Source organism: Mesoplodon densirostris, chromosome 4 (assembly GCF_025265405.1).
Source record: "Mesoplodon densirostris isolate mMesDen1 chromosome 4, mMesDen1 primary haplotype, whole genome shotgun sequence".
Lineage (NCBI taxonomy): Eukaryota > Metazoa > Chordata > Mammalia > Artiodactyla > Ziphiidae > Mesoplodon > Mesoplodon densirostris.
The window spans coordinates 59,411,948-59,435,272 of NC_082664.1; the positions used below are offsets into that span (position 1 = coordinate 59,411,948).

General features: G+C 32.6%; 1 protein-coding gene across 1 annotated transcript; it reads right to left on the reverse strand.

Annotated features, from left to right (window-relative positions):
• Nucleotides 1–6,558: 6,558 nt before the first annotated feature.
• Nucleotides 6,559–22,236, reverse strand: LRFN5 (leucine rich repeat and fibronectin type III domain containing 5). Its single transcript, XM_060098144.1, has 4 exons — nt 20,852–22,236; nt 17,427–18,139; nt 11,537–11,580; nt 6,559–6,599 (listed from the first exon to the last, which is right to left on the reverse strand). Exons 1-4 carry the CDS (start codon nt 22,234–22,236, stop codon nt 6,582–6,584), a joined length of 2,160 nt encoding a protein of 719 aa, XP_059954127.1. The 3' UTR covers nt 6,559–6,581.
• Between the last annotated feature and the right edge of the window lie 1,089 nt (nt 22,237–23,325).

Genomic DNA, 23,325 nt, shown 5'->3' on the forward strand with positions numbered 1-23,325 from the left:
CACGGGTTTGTGCCCCGGTCCGGGAAGATCCCACATACCGCAGAGCGGCTGGACCCGTGAGCCATGGCCGCTGAGCCTGCGTGTCCGGAGCCTGTGCTCCGCAATGGGAGAGGCCACAACAGTGAGAGGCCCACGTACCGCAAAAAAAAAAAAAAAAAAAAAAAAAAGAGAGTATAACAATTGTAACTTATATATACCAGCAAACAATGTCCCAAAATATATGAAGCTGGCAGAACTGAAGAGACAGTTCTATAACAATATTTGGAGACTTTAATAAGTCACTTTGAATAATGGACAGAACTGATCTTACAGAAACAGAAAGAACTATAGGAGAATACTAGGAACATCAACAAATTATATGGCCTAGGTGAAACTGACAAATTCTTAGAAACACACAAATTACCTAAACTTACTCAAGAGGAAAAGAAAAGCTAAACAGACCTATACTGATAAAAAGTTGAATCAATAATCCAAAATCTCCCAACAAAGAAACTCCAGCACCAGATAGATGGCTTCACTAGTGAATTCTACCAAACACAGGATACCAAAGACAGATAAAAAACATCACAAGGACATAGAACTATACACCAATATACATTGTGTATAGAGATGCAAAAAACCTTCACAAAAGACTAGCAAAACAAATGCAACAGCATATTAAAAAGATTATACATCAAGACCATGTAGGATTTACCCCAGGAATGCTAAGGTGACTAAAGATAAGAAAATCAATCATTGTAATACACCACATTAATAGAATAAAGGTACAAATAACAAGAACAAAACAAACAAAGAAAACTCCCAAAACCACATGATCACCTCAACTCTGAGAAACAGAAAATCATTTGGAAAAAACACAACACTCTTTCCTCATTAAAAACACCAGAAAACTAGAAACAGGAGGGAACTTCCTAGAAACAGGATAAAAGCCAGTTTTGAAAAATCCACAATCTATGTCATATTCCTCTTGAAAGACTGAAAGCTTTCCTCTAAGGTCAAAAATAACATAACAATGCCATTTTCACCACTGCCATTCAATATTTTACTGGAATTTCTAGCCAGAGCAATTAGACAGGAAAATAAAATTTAAAGTATTCTAATAGAAAAGAAGAAATAAACTATAGTTGTCCCTTGGTATCCGTGGGGCATTGGTTCCAGAACCCCCTCTGGATACCAAAATCCAAGGATGCTCAAGCCCCTTACATAAAATAGTGTAGGGTTTGCGTACAACCTTAGCATATCCTCCCATTTACTTTAAATTATCTCTAGATCACTTATAATACAATGTAAATGCTAGTAAAGAGTTGTAAATATAATGTAACTGCTAAATAAATAGTTGCTAGCAAATGGCAAATTTAACTTCTGCTCTTGGAAATTTCTAGAATTTTATTTTATTTATGTTTAAAAATATTTTTGATTCATGACTGGTTGAATCCAGATTCAGAAACAGTGGATATGGAGGACCAACTGTATCTCTATTCACATGTGGCATGATTCTATATGTAGAAATCCCAAAGAATTCACAAGAAAGTTACTATAGCTAATAAACTAATTCCACCTAGTTACAAGGTACAAGATTAACACCGAGAAATCAGCTGTTTTTTAATACCAGCTATGATAATATATCCAAAAAGATAATTAAGAAAGAAATTCCATTTACAAGAGCAGCTAAAAAAATTAAATACCTAGGAATGAATTTATCCAAGGAAGTGAAAGACTTGTACACTGAAAAGCACAAAACATTGTGGAAAGAAATTAAAGACAGCCCTTGTCCATGGATTGAAAGACTTGATATTGTTACAATGTCAAAACTACCCAATGTGATCTACATGTTCAATGCAATCTCTATTAAAATTCCAACTGCTGCTTTGTGGAAATGGAAAAGCCAATCCTCATATTCATTTGGAAGGGGGTCACAATACATAAACCATCTTGAAAAAATAGAACAAAGCTGGAGGACTCACACTTCTGGTTTGAAAAGTTAAAAAGCAACAGTAATCAAAACATTGTGGTACTGGCATAAAGACAGACATATAGACCAATGGAGTAGAATATAGAGTCTAGAAATAAATGCATACATCTATGGTCAGTTGATTTTTGACAACCCTGCCAAGTCCATTCAATGAAAAAAAGAATAGTTTTTCAACAAATGGTGTTGGGACAACTGGATTTCCACATCTAAAATTGGAGCTTTACCTCAAATCATATACAAAAATTTACTCAAAATGGATCCATCATCAATATATAAGAGCTAAAAATTATAACACTCTTAGAGAAATACATAGGGGCAAGTCTTTATGACCATTGATTGGTTAATGAATTCTTAGATATGACACCAAAAGCACAAACACACACACAAAAAATACATAAATGGACTCCATAAAAATTAAATGATTTTTAAAAATCATTTTAAAATTATTAAAATTATTAATTAAAATTATTAAAATAATTAAAATTAAAATCAATAATTTTAAAAAATTATTCATCAAATGATAATACCAAGGAAGTGAAAAGACAACTTACTGAATGGGAGAAAATAGTTCCAAATGATATAACTGAGAAGCGTTTAATATCTAGCATATGTAAAGGATGGTTTCAACTCAATAACAAAAGACAATCCAATTTAAAAATTTGCAAAGGACTTGAGTTGACATTTCTCCAAAGTAGCTATACAAATAGTCAATAAGCATATGAAAAGAAGCTCAATATCATTAGTGATTAGGGAAATGCAAATCACTACCATAATGAGATAATTTACACCTACTAGGATAATTATTAAAAAACTGAAAATTACAAATGTGGAGAAATTGGAACGCTTGCACACTTGCACATTAGTGTAGTGAATGTAAAATGGTGTAGCCACAGTGGAAAACAGTTTGGCAAGTCTCAAAAAACTCAACATAAAATTATTACCCACTCCTAGGTATATAGCAAAAAGAATTGAAAACTGATACTCAAATATATACCTGTGTACCAATGTTCTTTGTAGTATTATGCCCAGTGCCCATGAGGTAAAAACACCACAAGTGTCCATCAAAAGATGAATGAATAAAAAATGTGCTATATATAGGATTAAATATTATTCAACCTTAAAAAGAAATGAAGTTCTGATATATGCTTCAGCATAGATGACCTTAGAAACATTATGATAAGTGGAATAAGACAGACAGAAAAAGACAAACATTGTAAGATTCCACTTACGTGACATATCTAGCATAGGCAAATTCATAGGCAGAGAAAGCTGATTAGAGTTTACCAGGGGTTGGTGGGAGGGAGAATAGGTATTATTGATTAATGGGTACAGATTTTGTATTTGGGGTGATAGAAACGTTTTAAAAATAGATAGTGGTGATGATTGGACAGCACTGTGGATGTAACTAATGCCAGTGAATTTTACACTCTAAATAACAAATTTCATGTTACATATATTTTCCACATAAAAAATCTAGTGTAGAGTTTCCCTGGATATTATACTTGTATACCAAACAAAATAATCATATGCTAGGGACTTTTACTTTGGTTGGACATAGTACATTCTCTGTCACTTGCACTTTTAAATTATTGCATATGCTTTGATACACACACTCACACACAACACACACCCATTTCATAAGTAGACCCATGAGATGTCAGATATATATATTTTGGGAATAAAAAAGTAAATAAATAAAAATGGAGTAAGCTCTTAACACACAGAAAGCAGAATATAGGAAGAAATAATCTGAATATATTTTGGACAAAAAACACCAAGAATGTGTCACAAATCATTCCATATATATGAAACAGGATAGTATGTATTTTTAACAAAAACTTGTACAAACTAATCTGAGAGTTATTAAATTGCAAATAAAATAGGAAATTAAAATTATTTGAGTTTTCCTTCCATGTATAAGTTATTCCTTTCAACCAGTCATGGTATTTTATTACTAATCTTCAATTATACAGATTACGGATTTCAAAATTCATGATTGTAGATTTTCAAAATTTTAATTATGGTTTTCACTCAACTTTCATGCTTCACAAGCTGTGTTTATATTGCATTCTAAACAATTTTGATTTTCTTGTGTGTGTGCTTGTTATGCTTTACATTATGTGTAAGGTGTCACAAATTGAACTGACAAATATTCATACTAACTATATTATATATTGCCAGTTAGTTTACTTCCAAAATTACTGAGGAATGTAGAGTAAGAGAAAAAATGGTAGTGGTTTTCAGTGCATGGCCAAGAACCTTACAGTGAGACTTTTTACCATACATTTCTTCACTCCTTTATAATATGCTCAGCTAAAAGAAACTGTTTCCACTTATTCTAAAAATATTATTTTGTCACATTTTTGCAAAACTTTTACTTGTGAATGATCATTAATCCTATTTAGTTATGGGTACACAATTGTGTTCTCTTAACCTCATAGTATAAGAAGTAAATATCTATCCATAAAAACAACTGATTATTGCACACTTACAGGTTCAGAGACTGTGCCTAAGTATTCCTCAACAATATCTGAAAAAAAGAGAAAATATGTACACTATGAGTGTTGTTTGAGTTGTGCATAAATGAAGTTTTAGATTTAGGTATAGGTGATGCAGAGTGAAGACTTGAAGTGATTAAGTACAATTTTAGTTCTAACACACTAAAAACCCTGTTCCTTAGAACACAATAGCATGAATATCCTAAAAAGATGAAGGGGTCAGACTATGTTCTTACCATCATCAAGAAAAGCAATAATTGGGCCAGATGGGGTGGAGATTGGGGCAAGTGGAAGGTAAGGATAAACAGGAGAATGTCCTTGAAGAAAAGGTTGCAGGTTTTCCCAAGAGAGAACTTAAAAAGTTAAACTCTGCCCTGAACTCTAGGAAAGCCATTTGTGTTCCTGACACTTTATATTTCAGGAGAAAATTTGTGTACGACAGGAACAGATTCACAGAGGCAATGTTTATTGTCCAATTTGTCTCCTTTTTGTCACCTTAAACAGTTATCCATGCATATATACACATAACACACGTATAAACAGGATTGCTCTGGGCATTTGAGTCAAGAAACAGAGAATGAAGTCAGTTGCCCAAGGTCACAAACTGACTACATTTCAACTCAAACGTGTTACTTCTGTTTCAATTGTGCATTGTGTGTGTCTGGGAGTAAGAGTGAGTGTGTGTGTGTGTGTGTGTGTGTGTGTGTGTGTGTGTGTACCCACAGGTTTTAATTATGTCTAGTGTAGTTCGGCTCCTGAGCACAGATTCCAAGTGCCATCTAATGGCTGACATTCTGTAACCTCTCTGGACGGTTGGATATTTTTAACAGTCTAAGAGATGTAAAATGGTTAACAGATTAACCTACATTTCTCAAAGGCAGTTTTCTGGATTTTTTAGTTTTAACTAAATTTTTAAAAATTTAAACTACATATTGCTTATGATAGACAACTACCAGAACTGTCAAGGAACAGAAATAAAATCTCTCAAGTTTGAGAGAATCGGAATTCAATTGCTAATAGCAATGCTACTAAAATATTTTTAATCGAATTTATTGCTTACACCAAGTACAGTGATACATTTATATGCATTTTCAAATTTTACAATAATATTAATCCTTTGAGAATATGGAAGAGTAGAGTGCGAATTGGTTAAATTCACTCATCCCTGGGTTTGAACTCAGGCCTGCTAGGTTTGAGTACTACTGCTTTAATATGACTGTATTAACATATATTAGCCATCAAAAATATCTTACTCTTATTCATGCTGGTACTAAATAAGATGTATGTTCTTCTTTGTTTATTCTGGAATTACATATATTTTTATCTCCAATGGAAAATTGGAGAAATGGGCACTTATAATGAAACATAAGGCCTAAAATTATTTAAACCTCTTTGCCCTTGCTCTCCAGAAAAACAATGAATCAATTTGGATTAATTACAATATGCCTACCTTGATACTTTCTGAAATTCCACTGGAAGAAGAGATCCCTCATCCCTTTTGGTCTTACACTGAAGCATAAAATTGCTGTAAAGCTGTTTAAATAGTTGTACTGCTCTCCCATAGAAGTGGGTGCACTTCAGTCATGGAAGAACTAGTTCCAATATTATAAAGCAATTTGTGACCCCCTAAGGTTTTTGTACTATATAGATGTAAAATAATATTATTAGCTCCTACAATCATCACTTCACCATTCACACTTGAAGCAACTGAGGTTTCCACAAATCAGGCAATGTGCAAATTCTGTCATAGTAAAACATTTATTTGTTAAAGTGATATAGATTATTCAAGATTCTACAGTCTTAAATCATGGATGGCAATGTAACATGGATTGATACAGAACTAGATGCCAATGTAGGCTTTTTTCTTTCCTTCTTTAAAAAAAAAATACTTGTAGGTCAGAAGAAAAAAAAAATTGGTTTTAAAAGGGGATTAACCATGGTCTGATAGAGCCAGTTCCGCGGCATCAGAGACTTCTGCTTCAGCTCCTGTGGACAATTTCTTCTAGGACACCAGTTCAACAATTAGCCTTTGTGAATTGAAACATTTTTAAATTTTGTCTGGTAAAAATATCAGTGGCAAGTTTTTTCAGGAGAGAGAGAAGTGGTGCTCTTCAGATTAACTCCGGCCTCTGAAATGAAAGAAAAAGAAAAAGAAAAAAAAGAAGAAAGAAAACAACACAGCTAATAAGATCACTGGGCTAGCAATCTAGAAATTACTGAGCTGTAAGCATCCAGGCAGGAGCTTATTGCTACAAAATACTAGATATATTTCTGGATACTATTTAGACATGCACGTCAGCACTTAAAATGTTCCCTGGTAATTTCAAATTATTGAATATATTTAAAAAATCTTATTTTAGAAAGGAATCTAAATGTTTTAAGACTAAATAGTTATGCAAGTCAGAGCCAAATTGAGGAATGGCATTTTTCCTTGCACATTTATATTCTCAAATTAAGAGAAAAAAAGTTACTTTATTCATTAATGCATGCTATTCAGTCTTTAACAAATATTCACATTGGCTTTTTAAATATGAACATTTTAGATCAAATTTGTTCATCATATCTAAAACCTATGTGATCTCTACTTTTTTAATAAATTCTTTTGGAAGCTTTGTATCATATTAAGGTTTTATAAAGTTTAATTATATATTTACTGATAGTGAAGACAATAAATTCATCTACATTAATTAGTTCTTCACCCACAGAACAAATAAATGTGAAAACTGACAATAACTCACAAGCAAAGTCATTTCATAGTTAACATGATTTTGAAAGAAAATCGTATAAAAAGCAATTTTAAAATATTTAAATAACAAACTGTGAAAATGTTTTTTCTCTAACATGGGTTCTCAGTACTCATGACTTTCAAATATGTGTATAAATTCTATACTTCAATAAGATGGAAAATAATTTTTGAGAAATATACAATTTCCTAATATGAAATAGAAGTAATTTTTCTCCTTTCCATTCAAGAACAACTACATGTTTACAAGTTGAGAGTTATAAAATGCATGGAACAAACGAATGATGAAAATAGCTTCTTAACTTCAAATATTCTATATCAAAGTGTTGATATAGGACAAATTTGGATAACTTTGTGTGGTAAAGGTAGGCAAAATGCTACAGAGATATTTTACTTAAGAAAATATTTCAAAATAGTTAATCAGAATAAGTGAAGTTATTTTTGAGACAAACGATAATTTTTGAGAATGACTGAACAAAGAATTACTGGATGTTTGAAGATTGTTAATAGATAATAGATGTGTATCTGATTTTTAAAAAATAATTACTTGGAAACTACTGAAATATAGACATCACTAGCATACTTTACCTGGAATATTCATTCTAAGGAAAACATTACAAAAATCACTTTAAACTATGATTGGAAATAGCTAAATTCCTCGCTATTGGATTCACAGCACAGCTTATTTTGGTGAAATTGGTGATAAACAAGATTTTTATTTATTTTTGTGTATCCAGTAATATGTTCCCTTTGATTAAAAAAGTGATTGTACTACACCAAATTTCATTTCAGGAAGTAGTAATATAGAAAAGACTAAATATACCTAGAAGAAAAATATAGTGGACATTATAATTAGTTTGACTTTGGAAATAAAAAATCCTTCCAGAATAACAAACTTTCTTTTAATATCAAGTTAATGATTCTATAAGCTGGCATAGTTTAAAGAGTTTTTGGTTCAATTTCACATTATATAATAACATTAACAAACTGTGGGATTATGGTTTATAAAAAAGTGGTTATTTTGAAGATTAGGAAATAGCAATCGGTTTTGGGAACAGTGGTGTGAATTTGTCTGCCCTGAATCTGCCATTATTGAAACGATGATGTAATATGAAGTTGAATAAAAATTTTATATGTAAGATTCAAAATAACACTTTTTACTTATCAAAAAACAAGCATAATGATTCCATAAAGATCTAAATATGGAACACAAAATTACAAGAGCATCACAAAGAAAAAAACAAGATAGACTATAATAACTATGCTAAAATGTTATAAGAACTAAAAATAATGAATTTGGGGTAGGTTCAGCATGTTTTGTCAATGGTCCTCATTTGACAGTGAAAGGGTACCATGCAAAACACTGCACAATCTTATCAACGGTACTACAAATTAAAGGAGAAATTAAAGCTACGTCAACATTAGAGGAACAAAAAAATACCCCGACATTGAATGGATTTGGTAAACTGTTATTGCTCTTACTCTGAATGTAATTAAGACCTATGAGAGATTTTTTTATCTTATATAGTTAGGATATCTAAAAAGAAGGAAATGATTTCTAAAGGTCATTGCTGACACTAGCGTTCTATATATTTTTTTCTGATTTTCGGTAATGTTCAAATAAATATGTCAAAAAGTATGCTTTAATTATTATAAAAATAGTTAAATATTTTCTACAATGTCTATTCTATTACTCTTAATTTACTTGAAGGTAATATCATAGGTGGAAGAAACCCTACAGAACCAAATATTTTATATTGATCATTCTTGTTTGTACAGAAAACATTGGAAACATATCTGAATCATATATACACATTTGTTTTGCTGCTCAGCTCTTAGTTCATACGATTTCCAAACTGTGTTTTCCCATAGTTGTTTTAATATTGCTGTTTATTTCTAATCAACACTAACTTTTTATTCACTTATATATTAATAGTTTGTCTAAAAGAACTACTACTGTCACCTAGGAAACATTTTTTTTAATATATTAAAAATGCATTTTAAGTTTTTTTGCTTATTTTATTGTCTATATACATAAGGAACATTTTGATCTCCATATAAGGCAATGGGCAGTGTCCAAGTGTTTGGAAAATATATTTTGCCACTGGGTGGAAAAAGACATGTATGTTACCATCCTACAGGGAATATAAACTTAAACTAAGATTGTATAATCCTCCTTATCCCACTACCACCTCCCCACCAAAAAAATAAGAAGCTGTGAGCACAAGGAACCTCTGCCAGCTCTCTACCTCACTTCATTCACAAGGTAAAGTACTGCTGACAGTGTGAAAAGCCATCAGAAGACTAGCACACAGGTCACAGTCTCTTCAAAGGGACATTACTGTTTGGTTGTGCTGACAGTTGTAGAAATGATAAGCCTGCTATTGCAGAAATCATTTATCAAATAACAAGAATAGTTGCACTGAAGTCATATGGTGACTTAAATCTGATAACAGAAATGTAGCAAGAAATTGGCTAATGAGTAAATGATGTATTACCACTAAATTCTGTTAACATTCTTCTTTGCCTGTGGATTTATTTTTCTAGCTAATGCTCGTAGAAAGAAAAAAAAAATAGCCAAAACATGGAGGGAAAGTTGTTATGACATTATGACATAATGATTCAAAAAAGGAACTCAATAAAGACTCAGCATAAAATTTTAAAAATAGGTGACATATTCTACATATGCACATTCACTATGAAATCTAATACAAACATACATATGTACACATGAATTTACTACATACAGAAATGACAAATCACTGAAAGATCATGCACCAAATTATTAGTATTCGTATCTGGGTGGTGGGTTATGACATATTTACATTTATTTTTTTTTTATTTTAAGCTATATTTTCCAAAGTTCTCTAATACTAATTACTTTGGGACAAAGAAAATCGTTATTAGAAATCTTATGTACTTATCACATTGGCAAACCTTTTGCTATCTCAAGTAGCACACAGACTCCCAAGGAGATTACTTTTCTCTAAACTAAGGAAATAAACACAGTAATATGTAACATGCCCCAGAAAATATGAATACTTGGAGAGTTGCTTTAATTGGTAATTGATTGATTCTCCTGCTTCCAAATCTTGATAGAACATTTAGAACCACTCTGGATCATGCTTCTGATAGGGGAAGCTTGACTTTTTAATTCCTTTCTAAGAATATTCTCTTTCAGAACATCCAGGTGTCCAAAGTTATATGATAAATTAATGTTTCCAAGTCAAAGACAGAGGGAGAGAGGGAGGGAAGAAAGGAAGAAGAAAGAAAGGGAGAGAGGGAGAGAAAGAAAGGGAAGGTGGTAGAGAACAAAGGCACCTTCATGCAGGTCAGTTCAATTCTATGAACATCAAGTACGTGCCCGACTCTGTGCTATTGATTGTTTCCAGTGAGCCAGCTGTTTTTTTTTTTTTTTTTGCAGCATAGGAATGGGACCCTAAATTCAGTAAAGAAATGATGAAAAACATTTTGTTTGATTTGGGAATGGAATTCTTTAGGGGAAACCCAGAACGATGGTCCAAGTTATTGTTATCTTGTAAATAAGAAATGGTTAAATTAAAAAAAAGACCCTTATTTTTACTATCAACAAATAAATCAATGGCTTTTTCTAAGAACCTTTAAAAGTAGAATATTTTTTCTGTGCCAAATCTTAAGCAAATGGCTGATGCATCCAGATGTTTGAACAGATTGCTAAAGTGTCATTCTGCTCTGGAAACACACTTTCTGATCCAATTAAAATGCAGGAATCAAATACTCATTTGAAACTTAAAAAAAAAAAAAAGAAAGGAAACCAAGAAGAGTAATTGGTTGCTGACAAAAGGAATACCATGAACATTTCATGTGTTGTCTTTTGCTCCATTTTATAGTGGCTTCATTCATTTCATATACATGAAACACTTCTGTTCATCCACTTTCAGTGAGGCCTAATTTATTATCTCAGCTTCTATTAGGATGTGGAGCTCAAGGATAGGAGTGAATATATTCTTATCAAGCTACTGTCTTCATGTTGGGAAATATTTGTAAAAATACACATGATATCATGTGTGACTACAAATGTGACTCCAAAGTCACACTAGTATTCCCTTTATTCTTACAATGTGAATCAGAAATATTTGGTTAACCAGAAATATGTCTAAATTTAGGAAGTGGAAATTCACTTAACCAAACTGAACTTCACTGTTTACCACTGAGCATTGAGTAAGTTTTAATGGAAAATTTCAACAAGTTACATAAACTAGCAAAACAAAAATTAAAAATTCATTTATAAAAGAATATACCCACTTAAGTGCTGAAGCATGTGACAGGTAACAAGAATCTCACCTGTGTTTCCTGGACAGTCTGGTCAACATTAGTCGGCAAAGCATCTGGGAATAAAATTTTCAGTGTCATGAACAATTCATTTTTTATGAAACAGACCTTAAAATACTTCTCACTGAAACCTTGATAAGATTAACCTTAACAAAGAGTTATCTGCAAATTTTTTTATAATAACTTACCAGTTCTTGGGTTAATTGCAATTGACTTTATAATACTTCATAGTTCTCTATGGCTATTTCCTGATACATAATACTGCAGAATTTTAAAAAATATTGTTCTAGTTACTAAAATGAGTAGTTATCAATATGGAGTGCACTTTTCCTGCAAGAGTTCAATAAGAGAATCGGCTTCTATTCATTTTCCTTACTCAAAGTTAACATTTCGACCACAGAGTTGCATATGATTAATACGGAAAGATACATCAAGGAAAAACAATCCAAAGCAGGAAATGTAGTTTTACCATATTCACCACGCAAAGTATAAAATAATAATTTATAATATAAACCATTATTCAATAACCCCCAAGATAATAATAGCATGTTTTGCTGAATACCAGTTTATCCTTATATAAAATAGTAATGTTCTAAATGCAAACATTCTGCCTTCAAATGTTCATATGTATATTCTAATTGGCTATAAATGTTTAATATCATTAAATAGCCCTGTACACATTCTATTTCCTCCCAAATGTCCTATTTTAAAGCAAATACTCTAGTCATTAAGAAGGGACACAATTATAAGAAAAAATTAGATGTCTCAGGAAAATGTCATTCTAAGTGTTCACAGGTGTGTGTGATGAGAACAGTACAAAATACTTTTTGATAAAACCTCCAGCATAAATATTCATATTAATTTACAATGACCTCTGGAGATTAGGTTTTACATGAAAGCAATAACAAGACATGTTCGCATTATACAGAAAAAAAATAATTAGGAAATTACATTATGGTAGAGGCCACATAGTATATTCCATAAGTCCCTTCACGTTGATGGTAACTTTAGATACTAAATTTTGACTTTGAAATAGCTGAAAAAATCAGAAGACAGTGGTACACTGATTATTGTTATATTGAATATTTATGATATTTGGTGAAATTGCAGATGCATTAATATTACCTTAAAGAGGTAATTTCATACTTTAATATACTTCCAGTTACAAACTGTTACTTTCTATGTCCCCCTCCAGATAACACCACGATTAGGATGACTCCATCCCAGTAATACGTTTACCATTCTTTATCCTGTACTGCTAAAAGAAGGATGGTTTCTGTTGCAAAAAACGAACAAACAAACAACCTACCCCAAACCTGACAAAACTAATTGTATTTGTAATCCCAGCATGTATTTGTCTAGCATGGGAGGGAAAGGACTGAGTAAGCTGAAAGACAGAGCTCTGAAACAATTATATTTAAAATTCCATTCGTTAATTTTGGTTATTTTCTCTTTCCTCTATGAAATTTTAAAAGTGAGATATTTTTTATCCATAAATTTACCTCAACTAACACTGAACTCACAAACATTATAAGGTAAATTGTCATTATTATTATTATTATTATTATTATTATTATTAGTGTTTTATTACCAATGGAGGAAGATAAGAAAAATCCTTTTCCCATCCAATCCACCTCTGGGCTGAAGTCCTTTCCCCAAAACACATTACACACACTCACACACAGAAGCATCTACATACGTTGTTGAAGTGGAAAGACTGGACTCTTCCTGAGACTCAAGGGAAGGCTGAGCAAGGGGAATAGGGTACATAGTCTTCATTCTGTCTAAAAAAAATGAACACTGCTTGCTTATCATTATAAAATGGAATTGGAATTCTGCCACATCGAGAAGAAAATGGGCTCGTATCTGCAGTCTTCTTTGGAAGAAACACTCCATTTACCTTCACAATTCTTGTACAAGAAGATGCTTTATGTTTTTGAAATTTTTAAACTACTGGCATTTTAATGATTGTTTTTAACTTTATTATTACGAATAAACAGAGGGGGAGATACTAAAATTTAGGAAGTAAAAGGCTATTGGTGTGAACTTTGTGATAATTTTTTAGTTTCATAAATAAATATTAATTTCCTTACAGTAATATAAGCAAATAAAATAGTTAAATTTTAGTTTGGAAGTACTTTTTGAGTGCTTTAAGGCAAAGCAGAAAATACTTCATGAAAAAAAGAAGATTCCTGTGGACAATGGAAGACATAATTTTTTACAATTCTTTAAATTCTTGTGGAGAAAGTAGGTATCATTCAGGTAGTAAGCTTGTTATGTCTACAGGTGGCTTACAGTAGCTCAAAAACTTATATTCTAAAACTTTTTTAGTGAACTATATCTGAAAAGTAGCTAAAATCAACTGTCTAAAAGCATAAAAAAGCTTACTGTGACCTCAACTTAACTAATACATTTAATGGTTAGAAAAAAATGTAGAAAATGTGTTGTTCTCAGCAAAGGTGTTATTGTATCTAATTTAAATTACTGTATTTAATGTACCTCTGTGCTAATCTATTTGTAAACTAAAAATAAATAATATTCATCAAACCAAACTTCATTTCTTCTTAGGATTTTGAGCCTACTTCGGATGCTTCACTATTCCTTTATGGAACTTATCTATTATATATACTTTTCTTTAAAAAGACCTACTTTAATAATAGTTTGACATTTTCAAATTGGGGGACAATTATCCAAAACAAAAAGTAACACAGAAATACATATCATTTTTTAAAAAAGTTTGGAGTAAATATCTTTAAATATATTATTTGTCAGTTTGTTAGTGAACAAACTGAAACCATAGTGTAAAATGGCTAAAAATTAAAGAAGAATAATTAAGAACAAGGAAGCAAAAACAATATATACAACCTATACACAGTCAGCAACAACAAACAGCAAAATCATATGCTTTGGATCACATGTACGTAGTTGGTTAAATAAGGAATGTAGGAAATGACAGAAAGAAAAACAACAAGAGGGACAGAATTTCTTGCTTATAGTAATAAAATATCTGGATCACAAATCTCCATTGTGCTAAGTAATCAAAATTCTTAATATTGAGCTTTCTTCCCTGGCTCCATTCACTTATTTATTCATCTATCCATTTGCTCATTCATTCATCTGAGTAACTACTGCATTTTGGATATTATACCAGGCACCTTTAATCACCCCCAACCTTCCCAAAGATTTATCTTTCAGCCACTTCACACTGAAACTGCTCTGAGCAAAACATTTTTCACATACTTATCAACAACACCAAATAACATCTGACCCTCTTGATAGGCCAATTTTTGTTCACATATTTTGTTCAAATATAAACTTTTTGAAAGATAGGAACACAGGCCTTCTTAACACCTGTAGAACAAGCGTTCAAGCATTTGCTTAATTCACCCTAAAAAGAGTCTTGTAAAAGCAATAACAATTTAAATGGTTTCAATGGCTTTAGTCAAACAGAATAAAATTTCACATGATTAGATATTATAAGAGTTCTAAATGTTTATGAGAAATAAAAGATATTTAATTAAAGCTTCATTAGAAACATAAGCAGGAAATTGATTTTAAAAAATCCAGGCAACTGGAAAATAGAACATAAGTTAATCAGTAGCTTGGAGTAGACACACTAAGCTGCTGCCTGTTCTGTGTGATTTCAGCGCCCCCTTGACCACAATGTTCAGTGTGCCAGAGATTCCCTGTTTGGGGATTCATTTCTTTAAGTCTTGAAATATTTTATATATTCAGGATATTTTAATACTATGCAGGTAAAAACTAGGAAGGTGAAAAATAATATGCTTTTGTCAATCAGCACTTCATGAAGAATTAAGTAACTGGTGTTAATGAAAAATGTTTAGTTGGGATTAGAGCATTATTACAGAAATAGTGTTGAAAATACTCTTCACTTTGAGCAATGCTTTGATTTTACAAAATAATACCACACATGTGTTCTCATTTATTCTTCACAAGAACTATATACCTGACCCAGGAAGGCTGATTATATTTTAGAAATGTGAAAGACAAACTTCAGAAAAAGAAGCAGGGCAGAGAAGACATTTAGGAAACACCTAAGGTAATGAAAGCCCATTAGACAAATTTTTTCATGAGTTGCTTAGAAAGTAATCTCTAACTGCTTTAATCTAATCCACTTTTGAATGTCATCACGATAAATCATGTATAATATGTGCCTTGGTCAAGTTGAAATTAACTGAAAATTTTATAAATGCTTCCAACAAGAGGAAATTAAACCAATGACGGACACTCCTCACCTGTGTTTTAAATGGTATTTCAAGTAATCTGAAAGAGTTACTAAACTTTTACTGTGTGTTTAACTTACTCCCAGGGAGCAATTTACATAAAGTCCATATCTTATTATATTATGGCTAAAACTTTTTGTGCAACGTTCCCACATGAACCTTATTCTCAAAAAAAAAAAAACAAAACAAAACAATAACAAAAAAACCCCAAAGTCCTGTTTACTGATCTTTAATTAAACACCATTAAGTTACCATATAATATTGTAAAAAATTTCAGCGAGTAGATAGAACATTTCTCTATAAACCTTGATTTCAGTGACTGTCCAAGAATGTCATATTATCAAGGAGCAATATTACTGTCTGACTAAATTAAAAATCCTTTTTTAAATGACATATTCCCACTAAGCTGTATAATTTCTAATTAAATTTCATCACAAGTTTTGGTTCAAATAATAAATACATTTACTCAGAGAGAAACATTCAAATTCAGAATTACAGAGCAGAAGGCAAAAACGAAACTACTATCTGGTTAATGAGCAATGACTTTATATTGCTTATAAATGTAATAAGAACTCTATTAGAAGATTTTTATTTAACTTGGTGATAAAAATAAATATTCCTTTGATAAAGGCAGTTTTGTATTTTTGTTTCCCTATTTAACTTGCATTAAGAAAAATATAAAGCTCATTCATTCACCAAATCTTTACTGAATGAATGAAAACACCTTCATAAGCCCAGGCAGATGCATATGACTTAAAACTGGCCTGTGACTTAAAACTGAATTGGCTTTTTTTGCCAAATGAAAAATCAATTGCATTTTCTTCTGCTTCCCACTGAAAAAGCTGTGTCATAGATGAGAAATATCTTAGACCCATTAAGGCACCTGAACCAAGAATGTTGATTAGAAGGGTACTTATTTTAACACTGTCTGGGTATACTTGACTATTTTATTTTAAACAACATGACAACACAGAGCTGTTCTCTAAAATATTTGCCTAAAAACAAACACCACTGTCATTGAAAGAAAATATACAATCTACTCATTGAAAAATACCAATCATCCATAGGTGGTACTTTGTAAGACTGGAGGAAATATCATTATTTATGCCAGACTTTTTTTTTTTTCATATGACAACTTTCATTTTGTGGTCTGCTATTGCAGAACCTGGTAGCTGGTCCTAGAATGGGGAAGGCACTGCTGTCATGCTTTTTCCCTAAACAATTTTATATATATGACCTTCATATATACATGGATATATATGAAGTTACTTCATATATATCCATGTATATACGAAGTAACTATACCCTAGAGGGTTTATACGCCATGGCTCTGTTAGCCATGAATCAGAGAGATAAGACTGGGATTTCAAATTCCAATTTCCTATGTGAGTTCTCAAAATAATTTTTTCATTAAAAAGAAATAATAGGTTACACAGTGCTTTCCAATATCCACTCAGAATTTGAAAGAGTTGCTTTTCCACTATGCCCATCAGAACTGTTGGACTGAATTAACATCGCATTCATAGACATGCTTCTTTTAGAAAACAGTCCGCGTGTGTTCGGTGAGTTAATATAATAATAGCATTCCTTTAATTCTCCATTCAGGGAGTACCTGTGCCTTGCTCTGGATCTCTCAGCAGGCAAAGTGAGAAACTTACTTGGCTTTGAATGTGCTCTTTTAGATGTGGGTCCCTCTGTGCCAGAATCAGGAGGTCGACTAGCTAACTGCAAGGCAGTTGAGTTGTTCCTGTTAGTGTTTTGGGACTCAACATTTGTGACAGCTTCACTCTGTGGTTCGGTACTTGGCTTCGTGCCAGTCTTTCTTTTCTGCTTTTGGGACACAGAAGTACTTGAAGTCCAGGTAGGAGGCAAAGCAGAGGTAGTGGTAGAGGAGTCCTGACTTGAACAAGTTTCTGAACATTGTATCACATTGTCATTGGCAACTTTAAAACACTGGGCATTCTCTTCGTGTCCCACAGCTTGTTTGGACATGGACTGGGGCAGCGTCACACTGCAGCCTTGTATTTGAGCCCCATTAGTTTGAGAGCAGACGTTGCTGACCTTGGTGACCTTGTGTTGCCCATTATTGTTACAAACCTTATACCGGATCATTAGAATGATGATAAAAACCAGCACAGAAGCTACAATGATTCCACCAATAATAATAATCATGGTGCCTCCCAAAAACTGGGACTGCATGAAATGACACCGCACATAATCCTCTTCCGTAGTAAACTGGATGCAACCTACGACTCTTGTGGCAGTGAGGGAAGTAATGCCATCATCATATATTGCCAAGACACACAAGTCATACATAGTTCCAGCAGCCAGGTTATTGACAAGAAAAGTTTTGCTCGTAGGAGGTATCATTCTGAGGGACAATGGAATTTGTGTTAATATTAAAAACAAAACAAAACAAATACACACACAGTCATTATGACTTTAGTTCTGTTTCATTTCAGTACTCATTAAGATAAGCACATTTAAAACATATGAAATATGAGAAAATGATCTAATCTTATATTTACCCAGTTAAAAATGGCTAAAAGTCATTATTGGATTCTGCATTATATTAATGGTGCCTGCACTATGTCTTGACAAGCTTACTAATTACATTGCTTGGCAAAGCAGAATTCCTAATAAAATCCACTGCTAAAAAATCATTTATGACAAATTACTTTTGAAAGGTGTGACTGTGACATTATCTGACTACTAAACAAATCCATTTAGCACTTACAACACCTCTGTGACTAAAAGCCAATTTGAGGGAAGGGAAAACACTGACAATCACATTAGAAACCAGAACGGAAATGCAATTCAGAGTATTTATTTTTCAAATCAGTTACAAGCTACTATGGAATGGTACCCATTAGCTCTATCTTTAATAACTAAGATAATTACTAAGATTAAAGTACTTTATTTACAGATCTCAACCCTCTCTTATGTCTTCAACACTTGGTTCTCAGTATGTTTTTATCTATAAATGAGGTTGATGCATAATATTATTCTAGAATCATGAACAGGGCAAAGCTGTTGACCAGAGCATAAATCCCTATCCTCCCCATTGTGGGCTGATGAAATTACTTTCACAACATAGTTTGTAAAGTTTGATAAGAGTTTAAGATATCTCTGAATCCATTGTATCACTAAAGTCTTCTGTGGCTCCTATTCTCCACTACCTTTTTCTACTCAGTAGCAACCATATATGACTAAGATTTAATTTGGAATAAAGGCTTGAAACTCTCTTTTTTCTCTGAAAGAGTTGTAGAAATTTCAAGACTTGGCAATGCTAATCTATTATACAACCTAAATAATGTGTTCTAAGTGTACCAAGAAACTTTTAGGCTAGAGTATGTATTGTGGTTGAGATCACTACCATTTAGTTAGTGCATAAGAAATGCCAGGCATGACTAAGCACTTTATATGCATTATAATTTCATTTTCACAATGACTTATGAGGTAGTCATTATCACCATTTTACACGTGACAAACATTAAGGTCAGGAATTCAAGCAATTTCCTCAGGGTCATAGAGAATTTACTTGTCATGGAAGGATTAAAATCTTGGAATTTGGAAAATAGAAACTGACCTATTTCACAGAGCTAATGTTTAAAGCATATAGAATGTCTAGTAGCTACAGGAAAGTAAGGGGTAGGGGTGGATGCTCATCTTTGACAACGGGTTAAATAATCCATAGCCTAAGTGAAAAGCTGAGTATGACAACAGCAAACTACGATATGCTAATATACACGCATCGCAGTCTACATCCCCATACATTTAGTGATGAGAGGGATATTAGAAACCATTTACTCTAATATCTTCCTTTTAAAGATGAGAAAATTAAAACTCAGCCAAGCAGAACCTTGCCCAGCATCGGTCACATGTTTAGGTAGGTCAGTTTTTTTTTTCCTACCAGCCCATGCTTATTTTTTAAAAAAAAATTTCTCTCATTTCCGTACATGAGTAAAAATCGGATTATCTTCAAGAATCCATCTGGGTATATAAAAACTGATTTGATCTTATTTCAGAAAAGCTGAAAGGCAAAATATATATATGAATATATATATATATATATTCATATATATATTATATATATGTGTGTGTATATATATATATATATATATATATATACACATGTATACACAGGTATATTTCAAAGCCATGATTTTACATCATTTGCTAGGAGTAGCAATAGTCTATCATGAGTGAAATTATATGGAGAAGTAAAAATTTATATTTCCAACTGAAAATTGGACAAGATGTGACTATAAATCAATGAGGCTGAACTTTAGAAAAACATACCAGAAATTCTTTAGTCAGATGCAAATTCTCCACCAATATCCTTACCCAGAGATTACATATTTAACTCCACTGATACTTTCACTGCTCAAAATACTTATAAACTTTCTCTTTGGAACTGTCTTAAGAACCAGCGTATATGAGGCAACACACACACACATAACTCAATCACTCAAAAAATCAGTCTCATTATTTTATAGTTACATCCTATTTTTGACCAAAAATGGCAATACCCATCTTGATCACCCACCTTATTCACAAGACTTGGCTCCAAATGGCTTTTGCTTGTTTCCAAAATTCAAATTCACCCTCAAAAGACGAAGATTTGCCACCACTGAGGATATTCAAAATAGTATGACGAAGGTTCTAAAGATAATTCCAAAAATGCTTTGAGCAATGGCAGCATTATTGGGATAATAGCATAGCCTCCCAATGTGACTTCCTTGAAGGAAAGAATACTCATGTGGATGTGTAAGTTCTGGTATGTTTTTGAATTTTTAAGATAAATCAATCGTTCTCTGATAGTCACATCTCTTAGATGAGAGGAAAAAAGTAAGTAAGCATAATATTAAATATAAATTTGAACTCTCTGAAAATAACAGCATTCAAAATATTTCTCTACATGTATTCACCTTTCACAAGCCTTACATTATATACTTTAAAAAGTGGAGTACTTTAATTACAACACAGAGTAGCACTGCTGATTGAAAAAACTCAGTAGTAGATTATCAAGTCCTACACTAAGATGCACAGCAAGTACAAAAATGTGCTTAATTTTTCTTACCTGTAAACAAGGGTGTCATCATAAGTACCATTGTACTGGATTTGAAACATACGTATTCCCGGGATATTTCTTTGAAAATTAAATTTAAGCAGTGCCGTAGATGATGTTGCTTCTGCCACCACAATTTTATCTTGACTGACTTTAGTATCACCATTACTAGTGCTTGCATTAGAACCTGACTTAGTAGAAGTTGAGATATCTGAAGAACCAGGATCAGGCTCATGGATATGGTTCGTACTGTTTAGTAAGTGAGGGAGCTTAATTATATGAAGATCCACCATTTGTGTTGCTTCCCCAGCAGGATTGGAAGCAATGCAGGTGAAAGCACCTGTATCCTTAATAGTTGTTATAAGAATGTCAAGTGTTCCATTATCATACACCAGAGATCTTGTTGCATTTGAAATAAGCTTCCCTTCAGGAGAAATCCAGTGAATTGCAGGTTCGGGGTCTCCCCTGGCTTTGCACCTCAAGGTTGCCCTCTGACCCTCCAGGACTCTCATCTCATGTGTATGACGAGTAATGAGAGGAGGCTCACACAAAAACTCTTCCTCAGGAATTGACCAAAAATAGCGGCCAGTTAAAAGCGCTGGGGAAGCACAGGTCTCCAGGTCATCTTCTCTGGACAGACGCCTCAACCACAGCAATTCACAGTTGCAATGCAAAGGGTTTCCACCAAAACTTAATGCAAAAGTAGATGGGCTTATGATTCCTGAGGTTGCTAGGACCTGAGCTCGCTGAAAGAGAGGGTCAGGTGGTAGCTTCTGCAATTTATTTGATGTTACATCTAGCCGAGTCATCTTGTGCAAGTGGGAGAAAGTCCCCTTAGGAATGTTATCAATCATGTTGTGATCCAAACTGAGGGTGTGCAAGCTAACCATCTTCTCAACAGCATCCCATGGTATTGTTTCTAAATTATTATAGGACAGATCCAGCTCCTCGAGGGCAAAGACATCATCAAATGCTGTAGAAGAAATTAAAGTCAGCTGATTGTTGTTCAGTATCAAATGATGGAGATTGGAAAGCCCACTGAACATATCATTTGTAATTTTAGTCAATCTGTTGCTATTCAAATGCAATGCCCTCAGATTCCGTAAGTCAGCAAAAGCATGAGGTGTAATAAAACTTATTGTATTCCTGGATAGAGTCAGGTCCACCAAGCTGGTCATATTGGCAAAATCTTTCCTTTTAATGTTTGTAACAAAATTGTCTGCCAAACGCAGTTCCACAGTTCTTCTGTCAATGTTTGGTGGCACAAACAAAAGCCCTTTCTTGGCACAAAGGGTTGCAAGATTAGGAGACAAAATCTGACAGACACAACGCTTTGGACAGATCTGAGCTTTCACTGCTATGCCAATGAAAAACAGATAAAAAAGAAATTTTTCCATTGTAGATCAGTTTTAAGAGCCTGTAAGAGAAGACACAAAATATAGTGTTAGCATCCAATCATTTAAGTAAAGTTCATATTCCTACTAAAATAATCTTTCTTATGCAAATTAGAATACAGAAACAATTTATTCACTTGCTTATTTAACCAAATATAAAATATTAACTCTGTATTGTCTGTGTAGTAGACCCTAGGATAAAAATTATATATACCATTCATGACCCCATGAGATTTAAAATCAACTGGTGAAAACAAAGAAGTCAACAGATTATTATAATTCTGTCAATTAAGTGCTATTTTTGAAATATGTCCAGGGCACTCCCTGGGTTCACAAAAAAGAGACATTCAGCCCAGACTGGAGGGTGGGAGCTCAGGAAAATTTCCACTAAACCCCCAAAAGACATCTTGTAACTTCAAAAGCTTAGACATATTTAGATATTTGCAAGTATTTCAATTTACTAGCTTGAGCATAAACAGAAAGAGACAATATTTGTATTTGTTAACCTTGTGGCAAGATACTTGAAAGTAATTAATTGTTAATTAAATTTGATTCATCTTTACAAACTATCTTGAAAATAGTACAACCTCCACATCCTAGCTGCAAATACAGGATCTTGTTCTCAAATATAAAAAAGGCTGAAAATTTACCACAAATGCTCTGAGCTCCTTAACTATTAGAATGTTTTATGTGATATAATGTGGATTTTTGAAGATAATTTATGGAAAGCAGTCATCAAAATACTTGACAGTGAGTCCAAGATGTCATATTCCATTTTCCTTTTCTGAAAAAATTTAGTGCACTTGTATTTATTCAAATTTATTTTTAAAAAACTTGACAGTTTCATTTCTACCTTGATCTTAAGTATTTGCTCTTGAAAATAATCATCAAAAACAAAAATACTAATGCGTATGTGATTAAAATTCTCAAAAAGTATGTATAATTTTAAACACCAAAAGGGAAAACAGCTACAGAAAATCACTTAAATGTTTAATTGATGAAAATATGAAATACATAATTATTCTAGAAATGATGCACCTAGTTTTCTAAATAAAACCTATTCTTATAGGTTTGATTTATTTTATACCTATT